Source organism: Ruditapes philippinarum, unplaced genomic scaffold (assembly GCF_026571515.1).
Source record: "Ruditapes philippinarum isolate M1 unplaced genomic scaffold, ASM2657151v2 ctg693_1_1_1_1, whole genome shotgun sequence".
NCBI classification, from domain to species: Eukaryota; Metazoa; Mollusca; class Bivalvia; order Venerida; family Veneridae; genus Ruditapes; species Ruditapes philippinarum.
This window is the reverse complement of record NW_026865227.1, coordinates 708,258-734,805: the sequence shown is the minus strand read 5'-3', so window position 1 is coordinate 734,805 and position 26,548 is coordinate 708,258. Positions and strand designations below refer to the sequence as shown.

Genomic DNA, 26,548 nt, shown 5'->3' with positions numbered 1-26,548 from the left:
ATTTCATTTGATGTATCTATCTATCAAGTTCAAATCTGATGCTTATGATTACACAAGTTCGTACACGCTGATAATAAATACTCTTCATCTTTCTTCACGTTCAACATAGTTATTCTCGTAATACTCCCTGTTTGTTGAATAAACTACCGTACTTGGCACATAACGCATTTATTTCAACAAAATAAATACAAGTAACATTTATTCCTTGATATTTAAGTTGACATAAAAAATATTTTTTTAATATAGTTATAATATACTTAATTCAATTTATTCGTATTGTTTTACATTAGATACGTTTTCCATTTAATCCGTCTTGTTTGCTATAAGATACTTTATTCATTATATCCGTTTTGTTTTACTTCCGATACTTTATGCATTATATCCTCCTTGTTTTACTTCAGATTCTTTATTCAGTATATCCTTCTTATTTTACTCCAGATTCTTCATTTATTATGTCAGTTTTGTTTTACTTCAGATACTTTATTCATTATATCCGTTTTGTTTTACATAAAGTACTTTATTCATTGTTTCCTTCTTGTTTTACATAAGATACTTTAATCATTATATCCTTCTTGTTAAACATATCTCCAGGCATTGATTTAATTTTAGTTTATTTCAGCCAGAATAAATGTTGGAATTTCAAATGTAAAATGTCACGCACTTACAATCAATTACATAATTGTTTCTTGTTGTCGTCATTACGCATTTTAATTGTTTTTTGACACAACTTATAGATTCTAAACTAAACATTTGTATTGCAATTAAAAGTCTACTGATCCTTTTATTATTACAAGACCTACTGCAAGTATTGAAAAAAAGTCCATTAAAAACTGTTTAAAACTTTTGTATGCAGTTATAAAGGACATTTATTTCTTTTAGAAAAATAGCCATGAAGAGGTTTTATAAACGAATACCCTTTATAATTGCCCATGATTTTTTCCCAAAAATTAAAAAAGAAAAGAAATGAAGCTTCATATATTGATGATGTTATAATATTCTTGAACGATAAGATAACGGTGTTTCGATAACTTTCTATGACTGTCCCACTTTATACAGAATCATTTAAAAAGTTGTCCTGTGTTGCTAGATCGTGTGGGGGCTTGCGTTCATTGAACGCCGCCCATCCTTGTTGATCCTGTTTTTTATATTCTACGGTTGATTTCCGAAAGGATTTTTACATACAATATTTCAATTATTTTACCAACTGCTTTTGTTCGCTATAAAATGAAATGTTCTGGAAAATATTATGCTGCTTCTCTTTATGTACAGGGGTTGAGCATTAAATAATGATTTTGCCTGTGTCAGTCGCTCCTCAGAAACAGAAACGTATTTCCTTCAAACAATAAATTTAAACTATAATGTTGTAAACTTCGGGATACAGATATAAAGATTTTAACACTTTTAAAGCAGGTAACTTGGACAATACTTAAATTATATATATATATTTTAGAATTCAATATTTCAGAGAGACCAAAAAAGCACATAAATATATGGTCGCCGGTAGCGTCCATTTTAAAACCGCGTCACTTTATTAAATGTCATGGTAAGCTTTTAATAGATTCCCCAGGAGCATTGAAAACAGCAAAATTACTGGAAATTACAGGCTTGGTTTGATTGAGTCTGTACATGAGGGATAATGAAAAAATGCAACATCCCTTATATCCCTATCACCGGCTTGATCGGTACTAAGTTTAATTCCGCAAGTTTTTTTATGTCGAAAGTATATCAAATGTCGCTTCTTATAGAAACTCTTGAGATTTTCTGTCGCACAACTATCGTACAAAGTGGGGTTTTATGAAGGAAACCGCGACATTTTTCCTCTACATAGTAGACTAAGCCACGGAAAAATATGCTTACTTTAGGTAGCCGATTGCACCCATTGCAGATATTATGCATACCTTGTAAAAAAAGTCGAATTTGAGCATTAGGCTTCGACTTTCTAAGCCGTGAATTGTATCTATTAAAACGTCGGTCTGAACATTGCTTTTACTCGCCGTGATATTTTACGAGACTGTTGTTGGCGGTCTATAATCTTTCCCTTCGACATTTTGTAGGATTTCTAAAACACTTGCAAAATGCTGCAGATGTCTTTCTGTTTCTCAACTTTTTATAGGCAAACGAGGAATGAAATTTAGTGTCAAACCATGGACGCTACTGGCCACTGTCTAAATGATCCTTGCTGTTTTCTATCAACTGTTATAAGATATCGAGATTTAAAAGTTCCTCCTTAAACACTTAACCATGTAATCTATCTTTGTAATTTACTGGTTGTTATTTAAGTGTTGCATGCATTTTACGTTAGGACCGATATAAATTTTAAAACTTTATCTTTGTAATGACATGCCGTGTATGGAGGTATATCATCACCTATTTGCTATCATTTCACGAAGAAATTATAAAAAAAAAATGTGACTACAGATTGAGATAGTTTCTTCCAAAATTTATTTTCATTCTTGATTAAATTTGACACTGTTCTTATAGAGAATTCTAATACCTTTTTATTATTGCAAAAATTATAATAAAGACTTTTTTAGCTACATTGTTGTTGTTGTTTTTTCATACTATGTAAAAGTGTTATTAAAACACGCGCTCGAACACGATCTGATTCTTATAATAATGATGATAATAATAATAATAATAATATTAAGCGAACCAAGAGCGTGGTAAAAGATGTTTTATTTCTCATTATGTCAGGGTCGTTAGCTACTTGTACTAATTGCTTGTTTGTGAACACAGAAATATGGAAATGTCATTATTTTTTTAATTATTTATAAATGTCGTAATAGTACATAATAGAAATGACATTTGAAACACAAACAAAATTCAAAGGATAATTATAACAATTGATATAAATGTCCTTTATAGAGCACTGTACAAATAACATTCATAACATTACATTTACATATTAGTAAATTGATGCAATCTCTAAATGTCGCCAAACGCACAAAAAATAAAAGTAGGAGTGCACACTTAGATTGACTTAGCTTTTTCAAAGAGGGCAGTAACAAAGTCAACCCATCGGTCAAGCCAATTAGTCGAGCTTAACCAGAATTCACCAAAGAAAATTGAGTACATGACTGAATTCTCTGAAAAAGTTATGCTTCTCAAAACTGTTTATGTATTACGCTGCTGCTTATGTATGACATGATAATAAATGCCCCGCAATCAATTAACAAATTACATGGTTTATCCGCATTAATCATTTGTAATTTTCTAGGTGTTTTTATACTTTTAATTAGCAGAGTACAAATGTAGCTTGGCCATTACCGGATGTACATACAAGATAAAAGAAATGTTAAAGCAATTACTGAATATAACAATGGTACGTTATGTTTTTTATGATAATCCAAATACATTATATTGCTCTTTATAATTCTCTTGTTACAAAATGTAGTGTTTTAAAGTGGGATATAATGCTTGCTTTTTTGTCGCATTATCTGTGATATGCAGTATTCATATACTCTGATGCCATTTCAAAATTCATTTAATTTAGTTTCGCGCATTGGTTTTCGTTAAGCTCGCAATAGTTCTTTTCCTTTAGGACTTTTCATAGAATAGCACGATATTCAAAACGCTTTTGCGAGATGGAATAATGGTTTCTTTTATCATTTTGAATTTTCACTGTTACAATTATGATTCTTTTTTGTAATCATTTAAACCGTTGTAGAGAATTGAAACAATGTTCCTTGAATCCACAATCATTAAACTTGTGCAAGCATGCCAAAACGTTTTGGCGAGGCGAAACAAAGCTCATCAAAAGTACACAATTGATTCAATGATATTCAAATACTATACCATTTTGATCATTTTTAACTACTTTGACTTAAACTCATTTTGTACTACTCTCTAATTTAGATAGCAAAGGTGAATTTATACAGCCATAACAGAAACAATACATATCTTTATAAAAATGATCGGCGTAAATTCATAAATTTAGACTCCAAACATTTCGCTTTTTGCATTTAGTCTTGTAGCAGTAGAAGATAGAGACATTTTAACTATTATTGACATTTTTAGCTGTTTATATACACTTAACACTGCATTAGATCCAATTATTTATGCAGCAAGAATCCCAGAAATTAGATTAAGATATAAAAGACTGTACGAACTAATGCATTTTAAATGTCGATCCCATTAAGTTAAGATATTTATATTTCATGCAATATCATAGAACGGTAACGTGCAGTTTATAACCTGCGATATTTCGAAGCCGAAAATATCTATATCATATTATAAATAGCTAGTAATTACAATATATAAACATAAGCAACATATAAAAATGGAAACACAAATTCGTGTAAAGAGTGTGATTTGAACTTGCTAATGCCGCAGTATCTTGTTTGTCTGTGTTTGTATCCGGAACAAACACAAACACGCACGGTATGAATAAGCAAAAAACATAAAAAACATCGTATTCGAAAATTTAGTCAATAATTCTTTGATTATTTTGATTGTAGCTTTATAAATGGACCAAAATAGTACATCGATGGTATATTATTGAATGCCTCCACAATGTTTAATATTTTGTCATTAAGAGGACGATTGAAGACCCAGCTGATACTTATTCTTAGTTTGGCATTATCAGATGGCTTGATAGCATGATTCAATTTCATTTTGACAAGAAAGAGCATTGGAATAATAAAAAGTATTTTGGTCATATTACAAATAGAAAAAAAGTTGTTCTCCCTGCATGTTCTTCACATGATCTCTGCGTGTTCTACGCTTTTTGTAAGCAAACTATTATTGACATTTTACTTGTTGAAAAATGATGGATATGAAAATATGCATTATAAATAAAATCATCTATATATTAATTTTGGGAAATGTGATACGTTTGAAGTAGAAAATCATTAAACAAGTTTGAACCTCTAGATTAAAATACCCAACATGATATAATCGTATACATGTATAGAAATATTGATATTTTGGAGAGACGGTATGTGTTAAAAGTAGTTATTCATCAAGTACATTTGATTCTACTATAATAATAATGTACTACACATCTGAAAGAATTACATCAAAATATAATAATATTTATTCAATAAGACATATTTACAGTTTTTTGTATTCTCTGACTTGCAATTATTGAGAAATATCATAATAAACACTACAGTATGTATTTCATGTTATCATGACTGATTTACATTAAAATATTGTCATTTTGTATCACATCTTTTATCGTTACTATATATTTTATGTTGTGTTTACTGTTCAAAGTCATGGATGCTAAAGTGTAACACATTTGTACGAGGGATGATCCATAATTATTGAGGTTTTGTTTATAATTCTGATAGCTGTCATGTTGTTTTTTCCTCATTAAATTTATACTTGCGTAGTGTTTGATGTTTCATTTATTTAACTTAATTTGATTGCATTCAGTACCCTCTCAAGTCGTCTTAAAGATCATGTAACGCATTTTTCTATAGTTTTATCTCATAAATCTGGTGCTCAAATGACTATTTTTGAATATTGAAAAGCGTTATTTGTAAAGCGTTATATATAAAGATATTACCGAATTTAACATTTCATGTAAATAAAGGGAGGTAATTAGAAATTTATTTTCGATAAAGTCCTTGCCAGCTTTTTCAATAAAAGATAAATGCAGTCATTTTAACATTTAATTATAACGTATATAAACATTTGCTGTACATAGTTTACATAGTCTTAAATGTTCGGAAAGTGTTTTGGAAGAATAATTATATACATATATAATACTCACTAAACTGTATGTTACATCCTTAATTAAAACATACATGGAAAGACCACAGCGGCGCAGCTCAAATAACGAGACGTACGAAATTTTATTTGACACCAATGTGTTTGATACAAAAATGGATCTTTGCCAATTTGACAAGGCCTACTGACACAGTTTTGTAACGTATTACTCAACAAACTCGCAACAAGAAACAACTTGGCTGACAACATCATGAACTTGTTCAAAATAATAGTTCTCGGTCTTCACATTTTAGTATGTCAACTTGAACTTATTAAGGTTTTATTCATACGAATTCGTGGACTTTGCTGTTGGAAAACGCAAACTAAATATTGCCTCGCGTAAAACATTGAACTTTCCTCTCCACTTCTTGTCCTTTCGCTGCACTTCTTTCGAAAAAGAAAGGATGTACAAATTTCATGAAACCACCAGGAGAAGTTTATTTCGCACGAAAGACAAGTTTTTGTTACAAGTAGATATTGTTCTAATTCACCTTTTCAAGAAAATCTTGAGAGCATTTTCACAGTGCGGATGAATTTTATTCAACAACACGTCATTTCTCTTCGATGGAGAAACTGTTCACCCAGGTTTAATATAATTTTCTTTTCACAACGGCTTAAATCATTGGAATAGAGAAAATGAAAAAAAAAACGAAAGAAAGTTCAAAACGGAAAATTTGAAATGTTGCAGGCTCGGTTTGATTGACCCTGTTAATGGACGGTACTGTCAAGTGCAAACTACAGTCCGTGCCTCCTATCACAGGCTTAAGCAGAATTCAACATTTAAACAGGAAATGGCAAACTTTTGAAACATCCGCAGATGTGTTCATACGGCGTTTGTCATGGAACCTTCAATGTGACACTTCCGTGCCATTCCATGAAAAACGGCGTATGGTTCACAAGTAATAGAAAGCGTGTGCCCCAAAACGAGAAAAACAATGGATGGAACTAAAATAATTACATTTTAGTGAGAAATGAAAGTGCAACATTTCTCACAACTCCATAGCGATACCACTCTCTATCACTTAAGCCTACAAAATTCCCAATCGGAACTATATTGATCGATTTTGAAAAAAAAAATCCCCAAAAAAACACGGACAAAAACATATCAACATAAACAAAACATAAAAACATAAATAGAGTTGAAAATGGCCTTCCGTTCGATCTCGGAATAGAGAATCTCTGTCTTTGCTCCGTTTTCAATACATCGCACTTTTGAAGTGGGTCGTAGCTAATATGACAGAAAATAAGTGAAAAATTAGAAAATGGAAAATCCCGTTTAAGCAATACAAAAATATATATACAACTTGCAGACTCGGTTAGATTGTTTCTGATCATGACAATTATATGAAAGTGCAACATTTCTAACACCTCCTAACGGTGCCAATCCCTAGCACTAATTATGCCGGAGTCAATTATCCCTAAAATACCAGCAAAAAACATATAACATTTAGAATGTCACAGGCGTGAATCGTGCAGATAGTTATAGATAAATGGTAGTCAGTGAATAATTAATCACTGAACGAAATAAATATAACCAAGAAATCATTATTGTGTTTGCTTGCGTTAAAGATATTTGATGGGCATTTCCTGGTGTATATTTTCTTTCCTTTTTTGCAGTTATAATCTTAATTACTGAGATTACAGACCGATGATGTTGAAAACACAAGACTGTTTTCTCGTTTAGGGCATCCGCCCAATTTTCTCTATTTTATTATGGGAAAAGGGATAGCTAATCATAATTATAACCATTTTTGATTAAATTTTCTTTTTTAATCACTTTCATATATTAATAACATCTAAAACATAGACAAATAAAATGTTTAGATAATAAGATAGTAGTTAGGAATAAAGTAGCAACTTTTAAGAATATTTGCTCGGATATTTTTTAAAATCACATTATGCCTCAGAAATAAATATATAATATTTTATTTGAACAATTCTATCTTTGAATTTATTAATAGTAAAAAATAGGTTTCTCAAACGCACTTTGAAATTACGATGCACGAAACGACCCACCATTGTCGTATTTAATCGTCGTTGTTCTATAATAATAACTTTCTTATCAGGACATTTAATAAAACATTGATAAAATAACTTTCATACGTCTACATATGCACATATAGGCGGATCACACAGACAGAATTAAAGTAAGTTATTTGATTAAAAATTGATGAATAATACCGTATATTTATGAAAAAGAATGTATCTTTTTATATATATTTGTATTTTTCACAAATGTGTTATAAACGGAAACGCAGGTACTTGTCCAATCAATGCAAGACACATGCATACTGCAGTTTTTTCCTTATCGGGCAAAAATTAAGTACATCTTTAACAACTGTCTAGTTAAGTATTCAAACGTTCTCAAGAGAACAAAAAGAAAGAAAAACTAGGAAAGTGAATTGAATATTTGCAAGCTTCGAGATAACAAAACTTTTGTCTGAGTTGTCTACAACCTCATGATTTTCAGGGTTCATTCTGTGCCAGTATCAATCAAATACTGAGTTTTAGCTTACGATCATAGATCTAGTTCATAGTTAATTGTCAATATTGTTCTTAAAGGAACCATTTAGAAATAAATGTGTAAAACATCGGTCGGTCACAAATCATCTTTATTTGTCAAAAAAGATGCAGATGTACAAATTCTGTTGGAACTATCTCATGTATTCGTGCGCTCTGTTTGCAGGAAAGGATGTTACAGACTGCACTATTTGTAGTCGTAACTATTACCTTTTACGTCCATGTATCTGCAACAAATTTACATATGTACGTGAGCCCAACTGGTGTGGACACCAATGATGGGTAAGTCACGTTCATGTAATTATCGTATCTAATTAAACAAATATTGTTTTTAATAGCTATTTCAATTGACGTTTTAGATCACAAATATTTTTAAAGACAGTTATCCACATATGACATATATTATATACAATTCTCTTATTAAACTTTTTGCGGATGTTCCAAAAGGAATGCCTTTGGTTTGGTCCTATTTCTTCGCAATCCTTTTTCTTTAAATTATTTCAGAAAAGCTTTCACGTCATTCTCAAACTAAACGGTCCCACAACGACATAGTTGTTATTTAACATTGTCCTTTTGTAACATGATTCTTTTGGCACATACGTTTTTGTATCTTTCTGGGTTTCTTTGTTGTTTTTATTTCGCCATAACATAGTTTCCATTTCGTTTTTTATAGGCATCCACTTAATTATAATCTCATCAGCTAGAGCCCATCCTTCATAAAATTTCTCTTTCTCTTGTTAAGTGATGTTAAATTTCCCACTGAACAGTTACATATTATCCAACATTAATTTTTGTACATTCAGTCTGTCGGATAAAACACCGGTAAAGAATATAGAGCAGGCCATAAGAAATGTGAAAAATGTGAAACATAACAACGATAGTAAGTGTTAACATATTTACGTCAACATTATTACATTTTATTCCATAAAATAGAAGGACCACCGAAGGCAAAACTTTTGGAGTTTTTCGTCACCAGCATTTCTGAAATGTTGTTTTGTTTCTTATCATTATAAAAAGCAAACAAAATATAAATGATCTTTTCGGCCTGTAACAATGAATGGAAATTTTAGTATTAACTAGTCCCCCTTTTAGTTGGGGCAATTTTGTTTTTATTACGCTGAAACACTAGTTGTCAGTCATTGGCAGGTTGACTGCACATGAAGATATGAACAAAATATATTCATATCGGTGTGAAACCAAGATGAACAAACACTCTTATAATCGATCATTTGTTGTTGTTTTTAACTGTCTGAAAACAATAAGATACAAATTGTTACCATTAGAAGAAATATCTTTCCTTCTTTGCATTCAGTTTCTTTTATTAAACAAATCTTGTATAGGAGATCAGAAGTTTGGTTGATTAAGTGAGTCTCTATGTCTCTCTATTTCTGTTAGTTTACATTCCTCTCTATTTCTGTTAGTTAACATTCATTCGCGTTGGCATGTCACAAGGTGATAATTTCTTAGTTAACATTCATTCCTGGTGTATTGTCATTCTTTCTCTAATATTTAGCGCTCTACATAGAGTTAATGGCAGGCTATCATGACCTTCCAAGGACTCTACATTTAGACAGCAAAACAACGATTCGGGCTTACAACCAACAAGAAGTTCACGTGGTTTGCAAAATTTTCTTTCATTTCTTTTTTCGCTGTTTTGATTTTTATTCTCGTCAGCTGCAGGCTCTAGTAATGAATCATTTGTGACAGTTTAAAAATGTATTAAAGCTAATATCATACTAGCCCTTGTTTCTACCAGAATGGTATTTCACATATAAATTGGTATTAATGTCATTATAACTTTACTGATTCCCATCCTAGATAGTTAATTATTTATTTGGTCAGACACTCTCTATTCGCAAAAGCTTGAATAATATACTAGCATATGAATTACTAGCATATTTTACTGGTCTTTGAAGACTGGCGGTCGACGAATTCCTGTTGCAAATATAAAGCGTGTTACGGACAAAGCTGTTTTGGCTCGTCTACCAACAAATGCACGACAACATGTAAGTAAAATCTCAGATTGTTGTTGAGATATTAATCATGTTCTTCGTAAAGAATTGAAGCAAAATAAAATCAACGTTAAAGTGAATAAAGATATGTTTTTGCTGTCAGTGAATTGTAAAATCATTGGTGGTACTATGATTAAAATGATTTTTTAATAAAAACAAGTTTGTGAGTATATCTGATTGGAACTGATAAAGCATGCATGAAATCATCGCCCAACCTACTAAAATAGCAGCAGAAATTTTTTTCCAATGCATTTTATTTTGTTTACATGCAAAATACATGTACATTAAATGACATAAAAAATCTATGTTACAAATCTTTCATGAAACGACCATAAGGTTATGATATCATCATGATTTTACTACTTTTAATTTGTTCATACATGTACACTATTCTGTGAGATAAAGCTTAATAATGCACTTTAATGACATTCAAAGTGCAGATATACTTGATGTCCTTGTATCAAATTTACTTTCAATATTTATCTTTATAAAAGGCAGTCAACAGTCGTAGTAAAATAAAGAAATTAAAATAAATACAAAAACGAGTTCGACCTTTAATTTTTGATATTAATATTTAATTTGAATGCATTATCTATACTATTGTTTTTCTTCAATTTTAAGCTGCACGCCTCCGGTTTAGCAAAATATTTCGATCTAATCAAACCTAAGAAAAATGTACTAAGATTTTAGGAAAGGTATAAAGATTAAAAATTCTAGTAATAATTTACATGTTATTAGCGATTAAAGACCGATTTTTCGGTATTTATAACTATATTTCTACTGCGTCACTAACGCAGTAAGGTCTATTTTTGCATATTTAGACCTCTTTATTGCAATTTACATGGGTTCTAAGTGCCATTGATAATGTATAAATTGCATTCGTTTGGTAACTTTACAATATTATACTGTTAAATACATTTTCAATTTTTTATGAAAATTAGCATGAATCTGGAGGCGTGCTGCTTTAAACCGTATGCCTCTCTTTTTCAAAACCAACAGTATATCTTTGGACTACAATGGAAATAAGACATTAAGTTCTTTTTTCATATCTCAGGTTTGATGACTTTGATGTGGTTTAATTTCTTTGTAACAAGTTAAATTGTTTTTTTTTTGTGTTTTTTTTATTATGCATTGGATATGTTTCACAATGTTATTAAATAATATTGAAATATATTTATCTATCTAAAAGTTGCAAAAGTTCACATTCTCAAATATAATGTTTATCAGATGTGGAATCTAAATCTTTTTTATGAATATATTCATTCATAATCATAAATCATATCAAGAAGGTTTCTATTAGCATTTTAGAGTGATTTAAATGGACGACAATCTTTTTATTTCAAAAATTAATACATTTCTTTTATTACATCTTTCATGTTTTGTTCAATAGATTCGTGTGGTCAATTTGCATGAGTTGAATATAACAAACTATGGAAGAACTGAAAAATATGGTTCAAATGTCAAAAGGTCAACAACACTAGAGGTGTTTGTTAACGGAATACCTCTACACGTCACTCGATGGCCCAATAAGGTACATGCAATTTGGTTTATGTCGATACTGATAATCTTGAAATCTAATTAGAATTTATCAATTATTATAGGAATAGTCAATGTTTCATAACAAATAGTTTTCGTTTTTGAAGAATTAAAGAAAACAAAACGAAAAAAATGGGACAGGTGCAAGAAGTATTATGATATATTAATGCTTGCTATTTTCCCGCTTTTTATCATTTTCAAAAGTAGGCAGTTATCGCAATATTATCTTGCAGGGATATCTGGACGCAGTTGAATTTCCAGACGGGAAGCAAGGCTTACGCTTTCGTTACAATTCCACAGTCCCTCAAACCTGGCAAAATGAAAGTGACCCATGGGTATATGGGTATTGGTATGTTAGCGCTTCTCATATTATGTTTTAAAATTGATATTTTTGTCGCATGCCCTTAAGCTAAAGCACATTTCAAATTACTGAGGTTTCAAAATAAAAAACTTTGGGACTTTGGGGTGTTGGATGGGGCTGCTCATTTGTGTAAAATGGATAAAAGGTCGTTACCAAGCTTTATTTTTTTCAAATTAAAGTTGTTATACACAGGTATGCCGGATGGTCTGATGGTGCTATTAAAGTGACTTCTCTGGACACGAAATCAATGACTGTGACCCTTGCAGAGAAACCGCCTCATGGCTTCAGGCTGTTAGGTAATTTTATAATCTTTAGGTAGATATGCAGATGTCACTAGAGGTATTACCATGCCTTTATGTTTTCTTGCTAATTCTCGAGTTACATCCAAAAACGTTTTGGTCCTGAATATTATAGTTTTTTGTGAACATGAAGATTGAAATCTAGTGCAGTTACATAACATTTCACATCATGCACATATACAGTTTATAAACAATAACGAAAACAAGAAAATATTCATTATCTGAATCTGTTTTTAATAACAAAATAAAACCCGAAGGACATATCAATTGTCTTTTTGACATTTTCCAAAGCTTTCACTTAAAATGCCATAGTGAAAAAAAACCATCTCAACGACAATGAGAATTTATGAATATTTTGGAAATGTTAATTAGATTAGTTAGAATACCCTCGAGTTATGTCTTTACAAAATGGTATTTCCAATCATATAAATAATAAAAAATAAAGATAAAAAATATCTATAAAATAAATTTATATCGATAAAATTTTTTCCCAATTAATAACATAACCGACACTGTCATGGTCTTGTGGTGCAACGTTAAAGCTATTCAAGTAACGGAAGACCCGGGTACCGCTTAATGCAGAATATACTGACGGGTAACCGAGTAGAACCACATACATTCTGGAAGCAGTTTTCAACATGGAAGAATTGAAGGTCACTTGGGGGATTTGAACCCACAGCTCCGACAACAAAAATCCTTAATTATCAGGCATTTCAATAACAATGTTCAAGCATATCATTTTCAATATGCAGGTAACTGGGACGCTTTCCAACAAGGTAAGGCTGCTCACGATGGGGGCTACTTTCGCTTTTGGAATATATTGTCAGAGCTAGATGAGCCAGTGAGTGAAAATAATTTAAATGTATCCAAACTCTTTTCTTATGGACCATATTTTCTCGATGAATATGGTTTATACGTTATTTGTCGGATATTTGCATTCAAGAGAGTATTGAATTTTAAATGGGTGTTTGTGAGTGGTTGGGGTGACAAGTATACGTTTTACTTTAATGTTTTCATGAAAATTAAAATATCTGGAAAAAGTGATCTTTCGGAAGCATTAAGATCAGCAAAATTACATTGAAATTGCAGATTCGGTTTGATTAAGTCTGTACATTAGTTATAATTGAAAAGGTCAACTTCCATTGTGCCCCCTAGCACCGGCTTGAGCGGTACGCAATTTTCAACATTTAAACGTGCTGGAATCAAAAATCTCGAAGAACCAGAACAAATATAACAACACTTAAGTATTTTATGGAAAATAGATATTTATTGAAATATTATTAAGAATGTATACATGTAATAATAGAAAATTAAATCAATGCTATTGGATTAATACAAAGCTCTCTTAAAAGTGTTTCATTTCATTTATATTTATGGTCATGATATATGCATATTTCATTTCTTGTGAAAGGGAGAGTATTATATGGATAGAGACAGTGGACATCTGTATATGTGGTTACCGAATCAAGATGGCAATGTAAAACAATCCGATGTTATATATATTTCTATGATTTCAGACTGTATATTGTAAGTTTTAGAAACTTTATCAATCATATATTACTTTCACACTATGTTCTAATCATATTCGTCTAGACCCATTGCTGTTTATCAATATTAAGATGACATCTCAATAGTATTCACACACAAAACAAAGCTTTGCCATCAACAAATGTTGATACAAAATATTAATTTAGTTAAATCAATAAAATAATGAAAGACAGTGGATCCAGTGCCCTCTGTCCTGGATCCGAATGCTAAAATAAAAGAAACCGTTTCCTCTTTTTACCATATTTTGTTTTTGATCAAACTGAAATATAAACCGCTGTATATCCTTTTTTTTAAATCAAATAAAATAGAGAAAAACTGAATTCCCACAGAATATAATATATGATAAACAAGATCAACGAGGAAAGGCGGCGTTCAATGAACGCAACCCCCATACGTCCCAGCAACAAGAACCAGTGGCAGAATCCCCAAAACGGCAAAATTAACAATGCTGCAGGTTCTTGTTCAAAAATGAACAAGTTCTTTGTTTCGTCATTTTATATGCCAATATTTATTTCATTGAATGACATTGCAGAATTAACACTAGAGCAAAGGATGTCGAGTTAACGGGCTTTACCTTGGAGGCATGTAGGAAGACCGGGATATTTGCACGCAGTGTACACAACGTAAGGTTAAATGAAGTGGAAGTGAAAAATACAGGTATTCATTTGACAGTTTGGCATTGAATATAATTTACGAAATGATAACTACCCCTTTAAACATTATGTGTTCAATTATGTATGCATAATGATACTTCGGTTACTTTAAATCAAATTAGCTGCTGAGTTACTTTTGTTTCATAAGTTGTCATACAAATTTAAATTTCTCTTCATGCGTATAATTAAACATAGGCTTGAGAAAACAGACATTTAAAGAATTTAGTTTTATACAAATGTGCATGTATATTGTATTGTATAGGTTATAAAGGATGTAAATCCCAGCTAAACTTTTGTTGAAGAGCAAGGTGTCGTTTTATATGAAATTTCTCTCCCAAAATTTATTATGGTATAGTATAAAGCGTTTGATATGGCATGCATTTGTAAAGAAAACTGTTACCAAAGATATCACTTTTGCTATTAGTCTATTTTTGCCATTAACTAGACTGGGTGTTTAGCAACTTTGAAACCTTAAATGAAAACCTGGCCCAACTGTTACCTCTTAACAAGGAATTTACGCCATAATTTGATGACACATATTACTCTTGCTTTTTACCATTGCAGTGGATTTTTCTACAGATTTATTCAAAGAAAAGAACTAAGATGGTAACTGTAATGATTGTCATTAATATGTTACACGCTCGGTTTTATCTAGCCTGTTCATGTACGAAACTTGCGAATAAAAGTGACCATCCTAGCGCTTTTGAACAGGCTGAAAACAAATTATAACATTATGAATCGTTTTATACCTGACATTTGAAATGCTGAACTATATGTACGATGTGCACACTGAAATATTTGACTGAAAAATAAGTCACAACCGTTAGCCTCTCAGAAATAAGTATGTCTCGTGCGTTGATTATAAAAGTGCTGTTTTGTTGCTTTTTATCATTTGATATTTTAGGTCATATGGCTGTAAGGTTTGTTGGAGATTGCAGAGAATGTGAAATATCACAGTGCTACATCCATGACACGTGCGGAGGAATTTCTGTCTCAGGTCTTCTTAAGAAATTTATTCATTGACTGTGATTATATGTAATTGTAGTATAATGAGATTATTATACATTGTTGAATTGAATGCTGAATTGAATTGAACAAATACGCAGATGTCGAATATATATTTGACGAGGCGCTATACAGGTTTTGCAGCTGTGTTTTGTTTTCATTTATGTTAAACTACCTAATTATTTCAAACCACCACCATTTTTGACATTTCGACAGAACTATGTTACTTTAATAACAATAAAGATATGATATGGGTTTTGAACTCTCATAAAAATTGGAACGAGCATAGACGGGGTGTAATTTGGATTTGATACCATCCTTTGGGACGCTAGAAATAAAAACGAGGCTAAATGGGGTGTGACATGAATTGATATAGTATTTTTGACTTTAGAAATGAAAACGAGGTTAAATTGATAAGATTGTACCCAATTATGATTTCTATTGGAACATCACGTGGTGCAAATGCTGAAAGTGCATTGGTAATATTTTTAAATTTGCGAAATAGACCTCCCCTTACATACGACATTCTTAATTTGCTTAAATTCAATAAAACCAATCTGATGTGAAAAAAAACAATAGAAGATATCAAAATGATATGATATGTATATAACTAATTTGATAAAAATGTGATCAAAACTTCCTTTTGTTTTAGGTGGAAATAGAAACAAGCTTGAGTCATCAGGAAATATTGTTCAACATAATGAGTTTGAACAATTTTCTCGTGTGGGTGCAGCAGGGAATGATGCTATATCTGTATCTGGTGAAGGACATACCGTCGCTCACAACCATATCCACGATGGTGAAGCAGGAGCTATCGGCTTTTATGTAGGTAGCACAATGTAATAAATTTTGTATATATAATAAGCCTCTTCATTTTGTTTGAAATAAAAGAAATTGTCCAATGATGCGTGTATGCCTTTCCGTATTGAACTCAGTAATAAAGTACGTTTATTGTTGTTGTTGAGGTGGTGGTGGTGATAAGGGAGGTTTTTATGTTGTTGTTGATGATGATGTTGATAATAATGATGATAATGATAATGGTTGTGATGATGATGATGATGTTGCTGTTGGTGGTGTTGATGATGATACTTATAATGATGATGATGATGATGATTTGGTTGTTGTTGTTGATTTATTTTCTTAAATAATTCATACAACAATTTTGACAAAGTTAATACTACTTGACAGTAGATAAGTCCTGTTTTTATAGTTACGATTCACAATAGTATTAGAATTTTGCAGGGGAATGACAATATCCTCGAGTACAATTTGGTACATCATGTATGTACAACATTATCTTCTTGTAATGCCATTCGGACGGGCTATGACTGGACGTATGTACGTATAATAATTATCTGTTTTTTATTAGATTATTTTTATTTATAATAAAAACAATTAAAAACCTTCAAGTCATAATGCAATTCTGTTAGGTAGTTCCCATTTGTGTTTTAGTTACCTTGGCAGTATTTAAGCCCATATTGAAACACACCTTTCTAAATATGTATAATGATTGCCACTTAATACATTACGAAAATTACGAGTAGTCTATATAAAAGATCACCCAATCATAGTACTGGAGTGTTTGCAATTATTGTTAAAGATCCTGTAACTCAATTTATAATTGTTTTATATTATAAATATGATGTGCTCAAATGAAGATTTATCAATATTTAAGGTCCAAAAATCATTATTTGTAAAGATATTACCGAATTTAAATTTTATGTTAATAAAGGGAAGTTATTAGAAATTTATTTATCAAATTTTTTTATTAAGAAATGAATGCATAATTACATATAATGTGCACAAATATTTGCAGTATAATTCTTTATTTTGGCATATTCTTCGATTTTTGAAAATTGTTTTAGAAGCATAATTTTATACATATATATATATTTTCACTTAAGTTTGGTTACAACCTTAATTACAACATACAGGATTTTTAAATAATGATTTTGAAACTGTATTCATGCATCAAAAGTTTGCATTTACGGGAAAGAAAACATGCATTTACGAATAAATTCTTGTGACCACGTGCCGTTGTTTCACATTTTAGTTAAGCGTGTCTCAGGGAGCAATGTAAAAACAGCTTAATGCAATGACGGCCCAGGTAGTTTTACTACCAAAAATAATTGTCAATGATAAAGAATGGTACAAAAAGTAGTTTCTTAGAACGAAGCGCGAAATTATTGTAATAATTCTTTTTCGCAAGAATTGGGTTAATGCATCTTCTTTTTTTTTTCGTGCATTAACATCTGTAGAAGCACTCTAGTTAAATGTTTCACTGCATTATTAATTTGATTAGTAATATATTCAACATCTGATGAATTTATAATTTATTGGTCCTGTTTATGCTGGGCCATATGATCTGTCAAATAAAATATATTTTAATATTTTAAGCGAGGTAATTTCATTCGTAACAACATTATTCATCACTCTTTACGGCTGGTTCCCGGGAATTCAAACAAAGCGATATACTTAGATGGTCAAGGGTCTGGTACCCAAATACTCGATAATGTAATGTACGATGTAAGTAACTCTTCTTTTTGTAATCTGACAGTTGCTTTCATTTTTTCATTTGCTTTTTCATTTGTTTGTTTGATTGTTAGTATTTTGTTGTTTTTTTTTGGTTTGTTTCTTTTTAGTCCCCCACCGGAGGGGACTTTAGGTTAACCCTCCGTCCACCTATCCGTCCGTCCGTCCGTCCACAAAACTGAATCCCGCGATAACGCAAAAAGTACTGAAAATATTTTGATGAAACTTAATATATGGATAGATGGCAGTATTGAGATTATGCATGTATTTTTCTTTTTTCTTTTCTTCCTATGTTCAAAATTCTGGTTGCTATGGCAACAAATAGACTGAAAATATTGCAAATTTTACACATAAACTGAATTCAGTGATAACTCAAAAAGTTCTAAAAGTATTTTTATGAAACTTGACATATGGGTAATGGCAGTTTATGCATGTCTTATCTTTTCTTCCTTTTTTGAAAAAATTGGTTGCCATGGCAACAAATAGGCTTAAAACATGGCAAATATAACAATATTTGTGATAAGTGAAAAAGAGCTTAAAATTTTTATGAATTTGCATCTTTATTTCAAGAGTTATCTCCTCTTTAAGTATTTTGCTTTTAAAAATGTTATATTTTGTTAACAGGGATGTTTCAAATATTAACTTTAGAGTGTCCTTCAGTCCGTCTGTCTGTTCATAAAAACTGTTTCCTGTGATCACTTTCAAAGAACTTTTCCAACTTTACTTAAAATACAGAAAAATTGAAACATTAGTGAATGGCCAATGGCACTCCAGAATGTTGCTGGGGTTCTAACCGGTAGGGGACTTATGGATTGCTTGCAATTTTTGTTGCGGGGGCGGTGTTGGTCCTTCTTTTTGTTATTTATTTTTACTTGTTTATTTTTATTCATTTTTTGAAGGGGGGGGAGTGAGGAGAGGGTTGTTTGTGTGTTGTCTTTAAATCTTTAAATTCAAGACTTCAACAATGAAACATAAGGCCTTTTCCTTTTCAATCTTCAATATAATAGTACATGATTATATGATATCGTCTATGACCAATGTTAACATGTAAGACGATAAAGTGACATAAATTAATGAGAGACATGTATCAATATCATTCAAAATAGATGATCGTTGTCGTTCCTTTACTCTTACCAAACAAAATGTAGTGGAGTGCCACTTAGGATATGTTTTAATGAGTTTGGACATCTATCAACATTGATATTTTTTTCAGATTAACTGCAGAAGAATGATAGTTATTTGTTTTTGTTTCGTTTTGTTTTGTTTTTATTAGGAGAAATTTAATTTTTGAATTTAAACTTTAGAACGATATCCACGTGCAAATTGGAGGCGGTCGTTACAATTTCATCACAAACAACGTAATGTATAATGCTACAAGATCCAGTATAGCAGTAGACGCTCGTGGTACAAGTCATCGGGGTGACAATGGCTTGTATCAGCATTTACATGTAAGATGAACTTGTTCAAAAAAAAATTCTTTTATGTAAGGTTAAACATTTTAGATTCTGCTTTAACCTAGCGCTGCCTTGACGCGTTCTGGTTCGATAACCATGAGATGATTCAACCCCCCCCCCCCCCGTAAATAGATTAAACTTCATCTGTAAAGCAAGTCTTCCACGATATTCCTTTACTTTCCTTCACTTTAAGCATGGAATTCCAGCTTGATATTCCGTGAAAATTGTATTATTGTATTAATAAGCAATGTTTCATCGCACAAATGTTTTACTTTTATGAAAAGTGGTCTCGAGGCAATGAAGGCTACTTTTACAAATATAATATGTAGAGGGTATTTAGTTAGTGTAGGTTCAATACTAAAATTATTCAACGAGTTAAATAAATTATATTATTCGAGCCTCTGGCGAGCAAAATATTGTTTGAACCTACACGAAGATAATATTATATTTATCACATACCAAAAATAAAGACTGTTAAAAGTGCAAAAGAATCATTCTCCATTGACTCGCTTATAGTTTAACGCTAACATTTAGTCTTTACACTATGTTTATATAACGTAAATGACGCCATGTCAAAATATATTGACGACCGTGCAATACCATTTTTACTTAGTCGCAAAATCGGCACGGCTTTGTGATAACTCTCCATATAATGATACCATGTAAATAAATTCTAGTATTCTTTAATAATAGACTGCAAAAACGCACCATTTTCGAAATGGAGCAAAATAAAAGACCACAAGAATAAGCAAAACTACAAATCCTTAATAACCTTCTAAACACATAAAAATAGTAACTGGTGTAATACCGGCTTTAGACATAAAAAAATAGGAAATTATTTTATCCATTTATGATTATTTACCAATGACAAATGGTCCACGCAAATATGGAAGAGTGTAACAGAAGTCCTCCACCTATTTTGAAACAAATCTTAGCACATAATTGATACTTGAATATTGATCGGTAAGAAAAAGATGAATGGATCAATTCTTTTTCAATTAGTATGATATTTGTTTTCCTTTGTTAATGATATTGAAGAAATCTTTCTGATAATTTGGAAACAGTTTCTGTAACAATATATTTTTCAGTCAGTGCCATATCATGATGCTGCCTGGAGTCTAAGATATCCACATTTAGCCCACATTGATCAAGAAAATGCAAGTTTGCCAGAAGGTTATATTGATTATCAAATTTAGTACATAAAATGATTCATACTGTAATAGTTAAAAAATGAACATGTCTTATAATCAGATATTTGATCCTTTTTTATAAAACAATATCATTTCAACTAGAGGGGGAGGAGGCTGCTTAGTCTTAAAGTCATCAATAATGATGGATCTGAATTATCATAAGATATGCCCAAGTTATAGCTTGAAGATATAATATGCTCAAATTTGATATTAGATAATATTGATAATTGCTACTTTATATATTTGTAAATATAAAATAATCATGTTTTAACTTCACACATAAAGAAGATAAGTTATGTTTAAAATCCTACACACTGTAGCTGGTCTCTTAATGAATATATTGTATGCAGTTTTTTCAGAAAATGCTAACCTTACTTGACATGCAATAGGGAACGCGGCTTCCCATACATAGTTTATTTATTCCTTTAGTCATATGAGATATATTCAGTTTTCAATACATTTCTATGACAAGAAATTTTTTACTCAAGGATGAGTATAGTTTATCTTAAAGTATTTTATAAGCAAATGCATGAAGAAGCATAATTTGCACAAGGAATTTTGAAAACAGAAGCAATTTTAAATAAGACCCAAATTTATTTTATTCTACTACAAGTTTGTTAAACGTTTGTTAAATTATTTTTAATTAATATTGAAGCTAATATTAATGTAATATTTGCATACGTGCCATATATATATATCACCTTAACTTAAGCTCTGATGTTTCTTTAAAATTCAAGTGTCTATGAAAGAGGAATAAAATTGTTACAATATTGTACGTTTTCTTTTATTTACATAAATACCACTTTTACTATTTTTAAAGCACATTACATTGATTGTTTTATATTCTATTGCCTAGGAAATCAAATAACTAAGAATGTTATATATGCAAGCCCAAAGACTGGTTACATCGGTGGAATACCAGGATTTTTAAAAGACAACCAGTCAGCGTATTTCAATTTTACAGAAATAGGTTTTGTAAGTAATATATGAGCTTATTCTGATAAAAATTGGTTCACAATTGTTCTCCCTTTTTATATAGAATTACTCAAAATTCGTTCTTTTATCTTATAAAAAAGTTAAATTGTATTTATAAAGACCGATGATAACCCTTGCCTTTAAACTCTGCATTCACTTACTGTATTAAGATGTGTACATTTTATACGTTACTTGTACCATAAGACTAAATTTTAATGAACCAAGAGAGTTAATAATACTAAAATTATTTAAATAACTTTTTAACAAAATCTGTTTGTCTATAAATTGTCTTAAAACTTCTGCGATCCTCACTATATACCTGAAATTATGTAAATACATTTGGAATTCAAATATTGCAGTCGTCAGGGAGTGGTGACCATTTTAAGCCAGAAAATGGTGATTTCAGAATTGCATGTAAATTATGGGAATGGGCAACTAGAGTAAAATTTCATCAAGTTGTTTCACCAAATTTAGTTGGACCATCTCTATCTCCGATTGGTCCGTCTTACCTACACAGAGGTAAGTGCTTTTAAACGCGTATCAAGGAAATACGACGCGTGTGTCATCCACTTTGTTTTTGAATGGTAACTCCATAATTTTATAGCTTATGTACAATACATAATGGAATATTTGTTATTTTAATTGCTACACGATGACCCGGCGTATATACTAGTTATATGACATTTTGTAAGTCTGTTAGCATTTAAAGGCCTAAAACTTAATTATTTGTTTCAGTTAATCTAGCTGAATGTTAAAGGGAACAACTAACAACTCGACCTTATCTACAGTAAAAAGCTTTGATTTTGTAGCTTTAAAATACATTTTAGTGATCCAATCTTTATTTTTAGATAAAGTAAAACTGTGCTTTAGATGTGACATATATCAGTCATTTATCATTTCTCTATAATAAAATATTTTAGTATTTATTTAAAAAAATGTGATTTGGTTATAATTTCACATTATACAATATTTTTCACCAAAAGGCCTCAAATATCTGGTGAATACGACCTATGGTCAAATTCCATGTCCTACGCTACCATCACCAAACGTTCCAGTAGCTCCCTTCATTCCATATGGTTTATATAGTAACCAGATATTTCCGGTAGAGAAAATTGGTAATTAAAAACATTGATTACATTTTGTATACTTATGTACCAATAAGAATATAGATGATATTAAATCTACTTAGAATTTACATGTACATGAAAATCAGGGTTAGCTAATGTACGGGCTTTTTCACAAAGAATCTTTTTCTGCATTAGTTTTACTATAATTTTACTATAACTTATATGAAAATCAAAACTGATTTATCAAAAGCAAATTGCAAAGAAAGTAGACCTGACACCAAGAAAGCATCGGTAGAAGTTTATGCCAAATAGGAAAGCATGAAGAAAGTGTCCTAAAAATGATTGCTACCATGTTAATCATTGTAAAAGTTTATTTATAAAGAATATACATTTTCTAAGTAGTGTTTGCAATGTTTATGCAAACACTTGTTTTCAAATTGTGTTATCAATAATCAATGTAAACTATCAATAATAATACATGTAATAATAATAAGGTTGTTGGTTGAACGTAACAAAATGTCAGAATCATACTGCCGCGATTGGAACATACAGAGATATGTATGGGGAGAGATACCGCCATGCTTCCGCCAATGAATCCATGTGCTTCCAGCGAGCTTTAGAGCAATGGCAGTTTTGTGGATCACACAGGCGTGACCCAGTTGTGGCTATTTATGGACCTACTGGTATGTTAGATGTTAGTCACTTAATCCCATTATTTTGCCTTAAAGCAATCCAAAAGTGCACATTTTCGTTATCCTTACACTTTGAATCACTGAATGACATTTTTCCATATAATATGTTTGAGTTGCACTACAATTATTTTTTAATCATTTAATATTTTGTAAGTATTCTTATTTAAGAAAAAATCATTGTGAAGTTTTTCAAACGTTTACTACTTTCATAATCATTTTGATGTAAAGACGGTTTGCTAGGCCAAATCATGTGTGCATTGTGTTAAGTATAAACTGCCAGTGTGAAATGTAGTTTCACCTGTTAAATAAAAAGCTGTTCCGTACTTCATCACAAATGACAAAACTTTATTGGGGTAAACCGGCCCATACACTCATAAAGAGTTATAATACAAATATGTATCTATGGATGCTACGATTACACAGAACTTTAATATTGCCTATACCCTTTATATCAATTTGTTTTTAGGGTCGAATTATTATTTAATCCTTTGGTCAGGCGTGTGAGCACCTACCATAACATGTTATTTACATACCCATTAGAACATAGTTTATGATGTTCCATTTATTATTTTGATCTCATTGATCTCAAGGGTTCTCCTCTTAAACCTTTATTGTATATGAAACTGTTAGTCATGTTACAAAACATGCAAAAATGAACCTTTAAGAACAAAGCTATGCAAGTCATTTACTCTTAAATTTTAAAGAACCCTTTACTCTATACAATTATAATGATGATGAATTAACGTGTCGATTTAAATGCATATTTTTATATTTACGTTTCCATTTGCGTGTATAAATTGTTAGATTGAAAAAAGAGAGCAACGATCAAGAAGGAAAAGCAACGTTGACAGAACGCAACCCGGACAGAACCCATTTGAATTGTTCTTTCAAATACAAATGTCTTTAATTTATTACAACGAACAAAACTGCTAAATGTTCATTTTTATAACAAGTCATTCCTTATTTTAATCACAAAAGGCAATGTAACTATTCGTGGTGAGGGTTGTGTTGAGGCTTGGTATGGATGTCCAAAACATGGTGGACCAGCAGATGGACATGTTAATTTGACGCACGGCAGATATTTTCATGATAATTATAAACCGGCTCAAACCAGCGAGAAAATCTGTTTGGAGAGGGCAGTGCAAATTTGGAGATATTGCGGTTCAAGTACAAATTACCCCATAACGACGGTTTACCTGCCAACCGGTAACAATTATAAAAAGTTAAATAAAAATGCATTTTTGGCCGAAATAAGCTTTGTTCTTGAATTCCTATTTAACTTCTGCCACAAAGATTTGATACAAATTTACATTTTAATGTAAATAATACACTTCACATATTTTCCTGTAATTATGTGTCTATGCCTGTTATCTGAAACACTACTTGTTTTTAAATTTCAACTTTCAACTTTCATGGAAGTATTACATTAATAACACTCTTTCTTGAAAAGGAGCCAAGCGAACTGCTGGTGGTGGTTGCTGGATAACAACAGAAAGCTGTCCAAAACATCCACAACAAAGTAATATATTCTATGATGCCGACGGGGCGACTTATTATAATACAGGTATTTCACATGTATACAATATCATTTGAAATTTACATATCTTTAAACATTATGATATTTGTACCGTTTTTTATATTTTCCGTCCTCAAAATAAGAGAAGCAAAGTTAACAATCAAATGATATTCTAATTACATCACACTTACTTTGGTCCAATATTTTGTATTGAATTCCGTTACAGATTTATGCCCTTATAATATTTTATAAATGTAGTTAAAACAGAATTATGTCTTTTGTCAAAGTCTTTAATCATTGGCACAAAAAAATGTTTTGAAAATGAAGTCAGCTGATGAAATTTTATTATACTTCCAATATATCTGTCTTATTTATTCTGAAATAAATTTTACCGTTGTATCTTATATTTATATCTATACAGATGAAAGCGAGTTTCCTTGCCTCCACAGAGCCGAGTATTACTGGCACAACTGTGGTTCGGATCCTAACTATCCAGTCACCGCAACGTTTCGTCCCTCAACACACAGTCAAACATATCCATAATGTCGACACCTACTCTGTAGTTATTGCAATATTTTGCTACATTTATTTGACTGAAATAGACGAATTTTCACACAATAGAATTAAAAGCTTATTACTAGTCTGTGTTTTTGTCTTTCCCGCATAGAAACAAAGTACCAGTACAGAAATTTATGACGTATATGTTTAAAGTAATCATTATATGTATGTACACCAATGACTTGCGTTGATGTGCTCGTCAAAGATAAGTAGTATAAGTAGTATGTAAGTCATTATTTGGTTGCGAGCTAAAGAAAATTGGATAATTCATATGTTATATTCTTTGTTTTATTCAAAGTTTGAGTGAGTTTTTGTAATTCCATCCGGTTATCGCCATGGACTGTGTCTTTCATGACGCCATCAAACTCAATGGTATATTTCTGTTATTTCTTATTATGTTATTGTAACTGTGTCTGCACTAAATCTTCTACAGCTAAGCGTAAATGGGGTTTTGATTTTTTTAAATATAAAGACATGACAACAAGTGTACAAAAATTGTTATGTGTATCCTCCGCTTCAAAATACAACTTTACTTAAACGGCAAATTAACATCGAGGTGAGTGAACAAATCGATGGAAGGAAAAATCGGGAAATATCATTCACGTTACATTTACCTCAACTATACATACAGTGGTTTTTATCCTTTGAACTGTTGTTTTCTGAATAGCTTTATTATTTCATGTTATCAGTAAACACTATAGCTACAATATCCCAAGCATTAATATGATATTATATGACCCAGTGAATCGAGTTCGGAAAGTTTGCTGCTCCTTTAACTTCGGAACACCTCTCCGATTTTTCCTATTTAGAGCTTATCTGGAGGTTGACGGAAATAGCCTTATATTGCTACTGTTTGCAGATGCAATTTGACCAATTAGAAATTCTTACTTACCTGTCATTTGAACAATTAAACAA

General features: G+C 31.1%; 1 protein-coding gene across 1 annotated transcript; it reads left to right on the top strand.

Moving 5' to 3' along the window:
* Positions 1–7,727: 7,727 nt before the first annotated feature.
* Positions 7,728–25,715, top strand: LOC132728288 (uncharacterized). Its single transcript, XM_060713911.1, has 24 exons — positions 7,728–7,862; positions 8,402–8,517; positions 9,039–9,115; positions 9,749–9,852; positions 10,152–10,241; positions 11,638–11,778; positions 12,017–12,132; positions 12,337–12,440; positions 13,196–13,284; positions 13,855–13,970; positions 14,524–14,648; positions 15,549–15,641; positions 16,302–16,474; positions 16,892–16,987; positions 18,047–18,175; positions 19,486–19,629; positions 20,724–20,808; positions 21,682–21,800; positions 22,160–22,319; positions 22,784–22,915; positions 23,362–23,550; positions 24,538–24,765; positions 25,010–25,123; positions 25,497–25,715. The coding sequence occupies exons 2-24, from the start codon at positions 8,408–8,410 to the stop codon at positions 25,616–25,618; spliced, it is 2,856 nt and encodes a 951-aa protein (XP_060569894.1). The 5' UTR covers positions 7,728–7,862; positions 8,402–8,407; the 3' UTR covers positions 25,619–25,715.
* Positions 25,716–26,548: the final 833 nt, after the last annotated feature.

Coding starts and splice junctions, on each gene's coding strand:
- LOC132728288 (XM_060713911.1), top strand. CDS start 8,408: ATGTTACAGACTGCACTATTTGTAGTCGTAACTATTACCTTTTACGTC. Junction 11,779..12,016: donor TCACTCGATGGCCCAATAAG/GTACATGCAATT, acceptor ATTATCTTGCAG/GGATATCTGGACGCAGTTGA. Junction 14,649..15,548: donor AGTGGAAGTGAAAAATACAG/GTATTCATTTGA, acceptor TTGATATTTTAG/GTCATATGGCTGTAAGGTTT.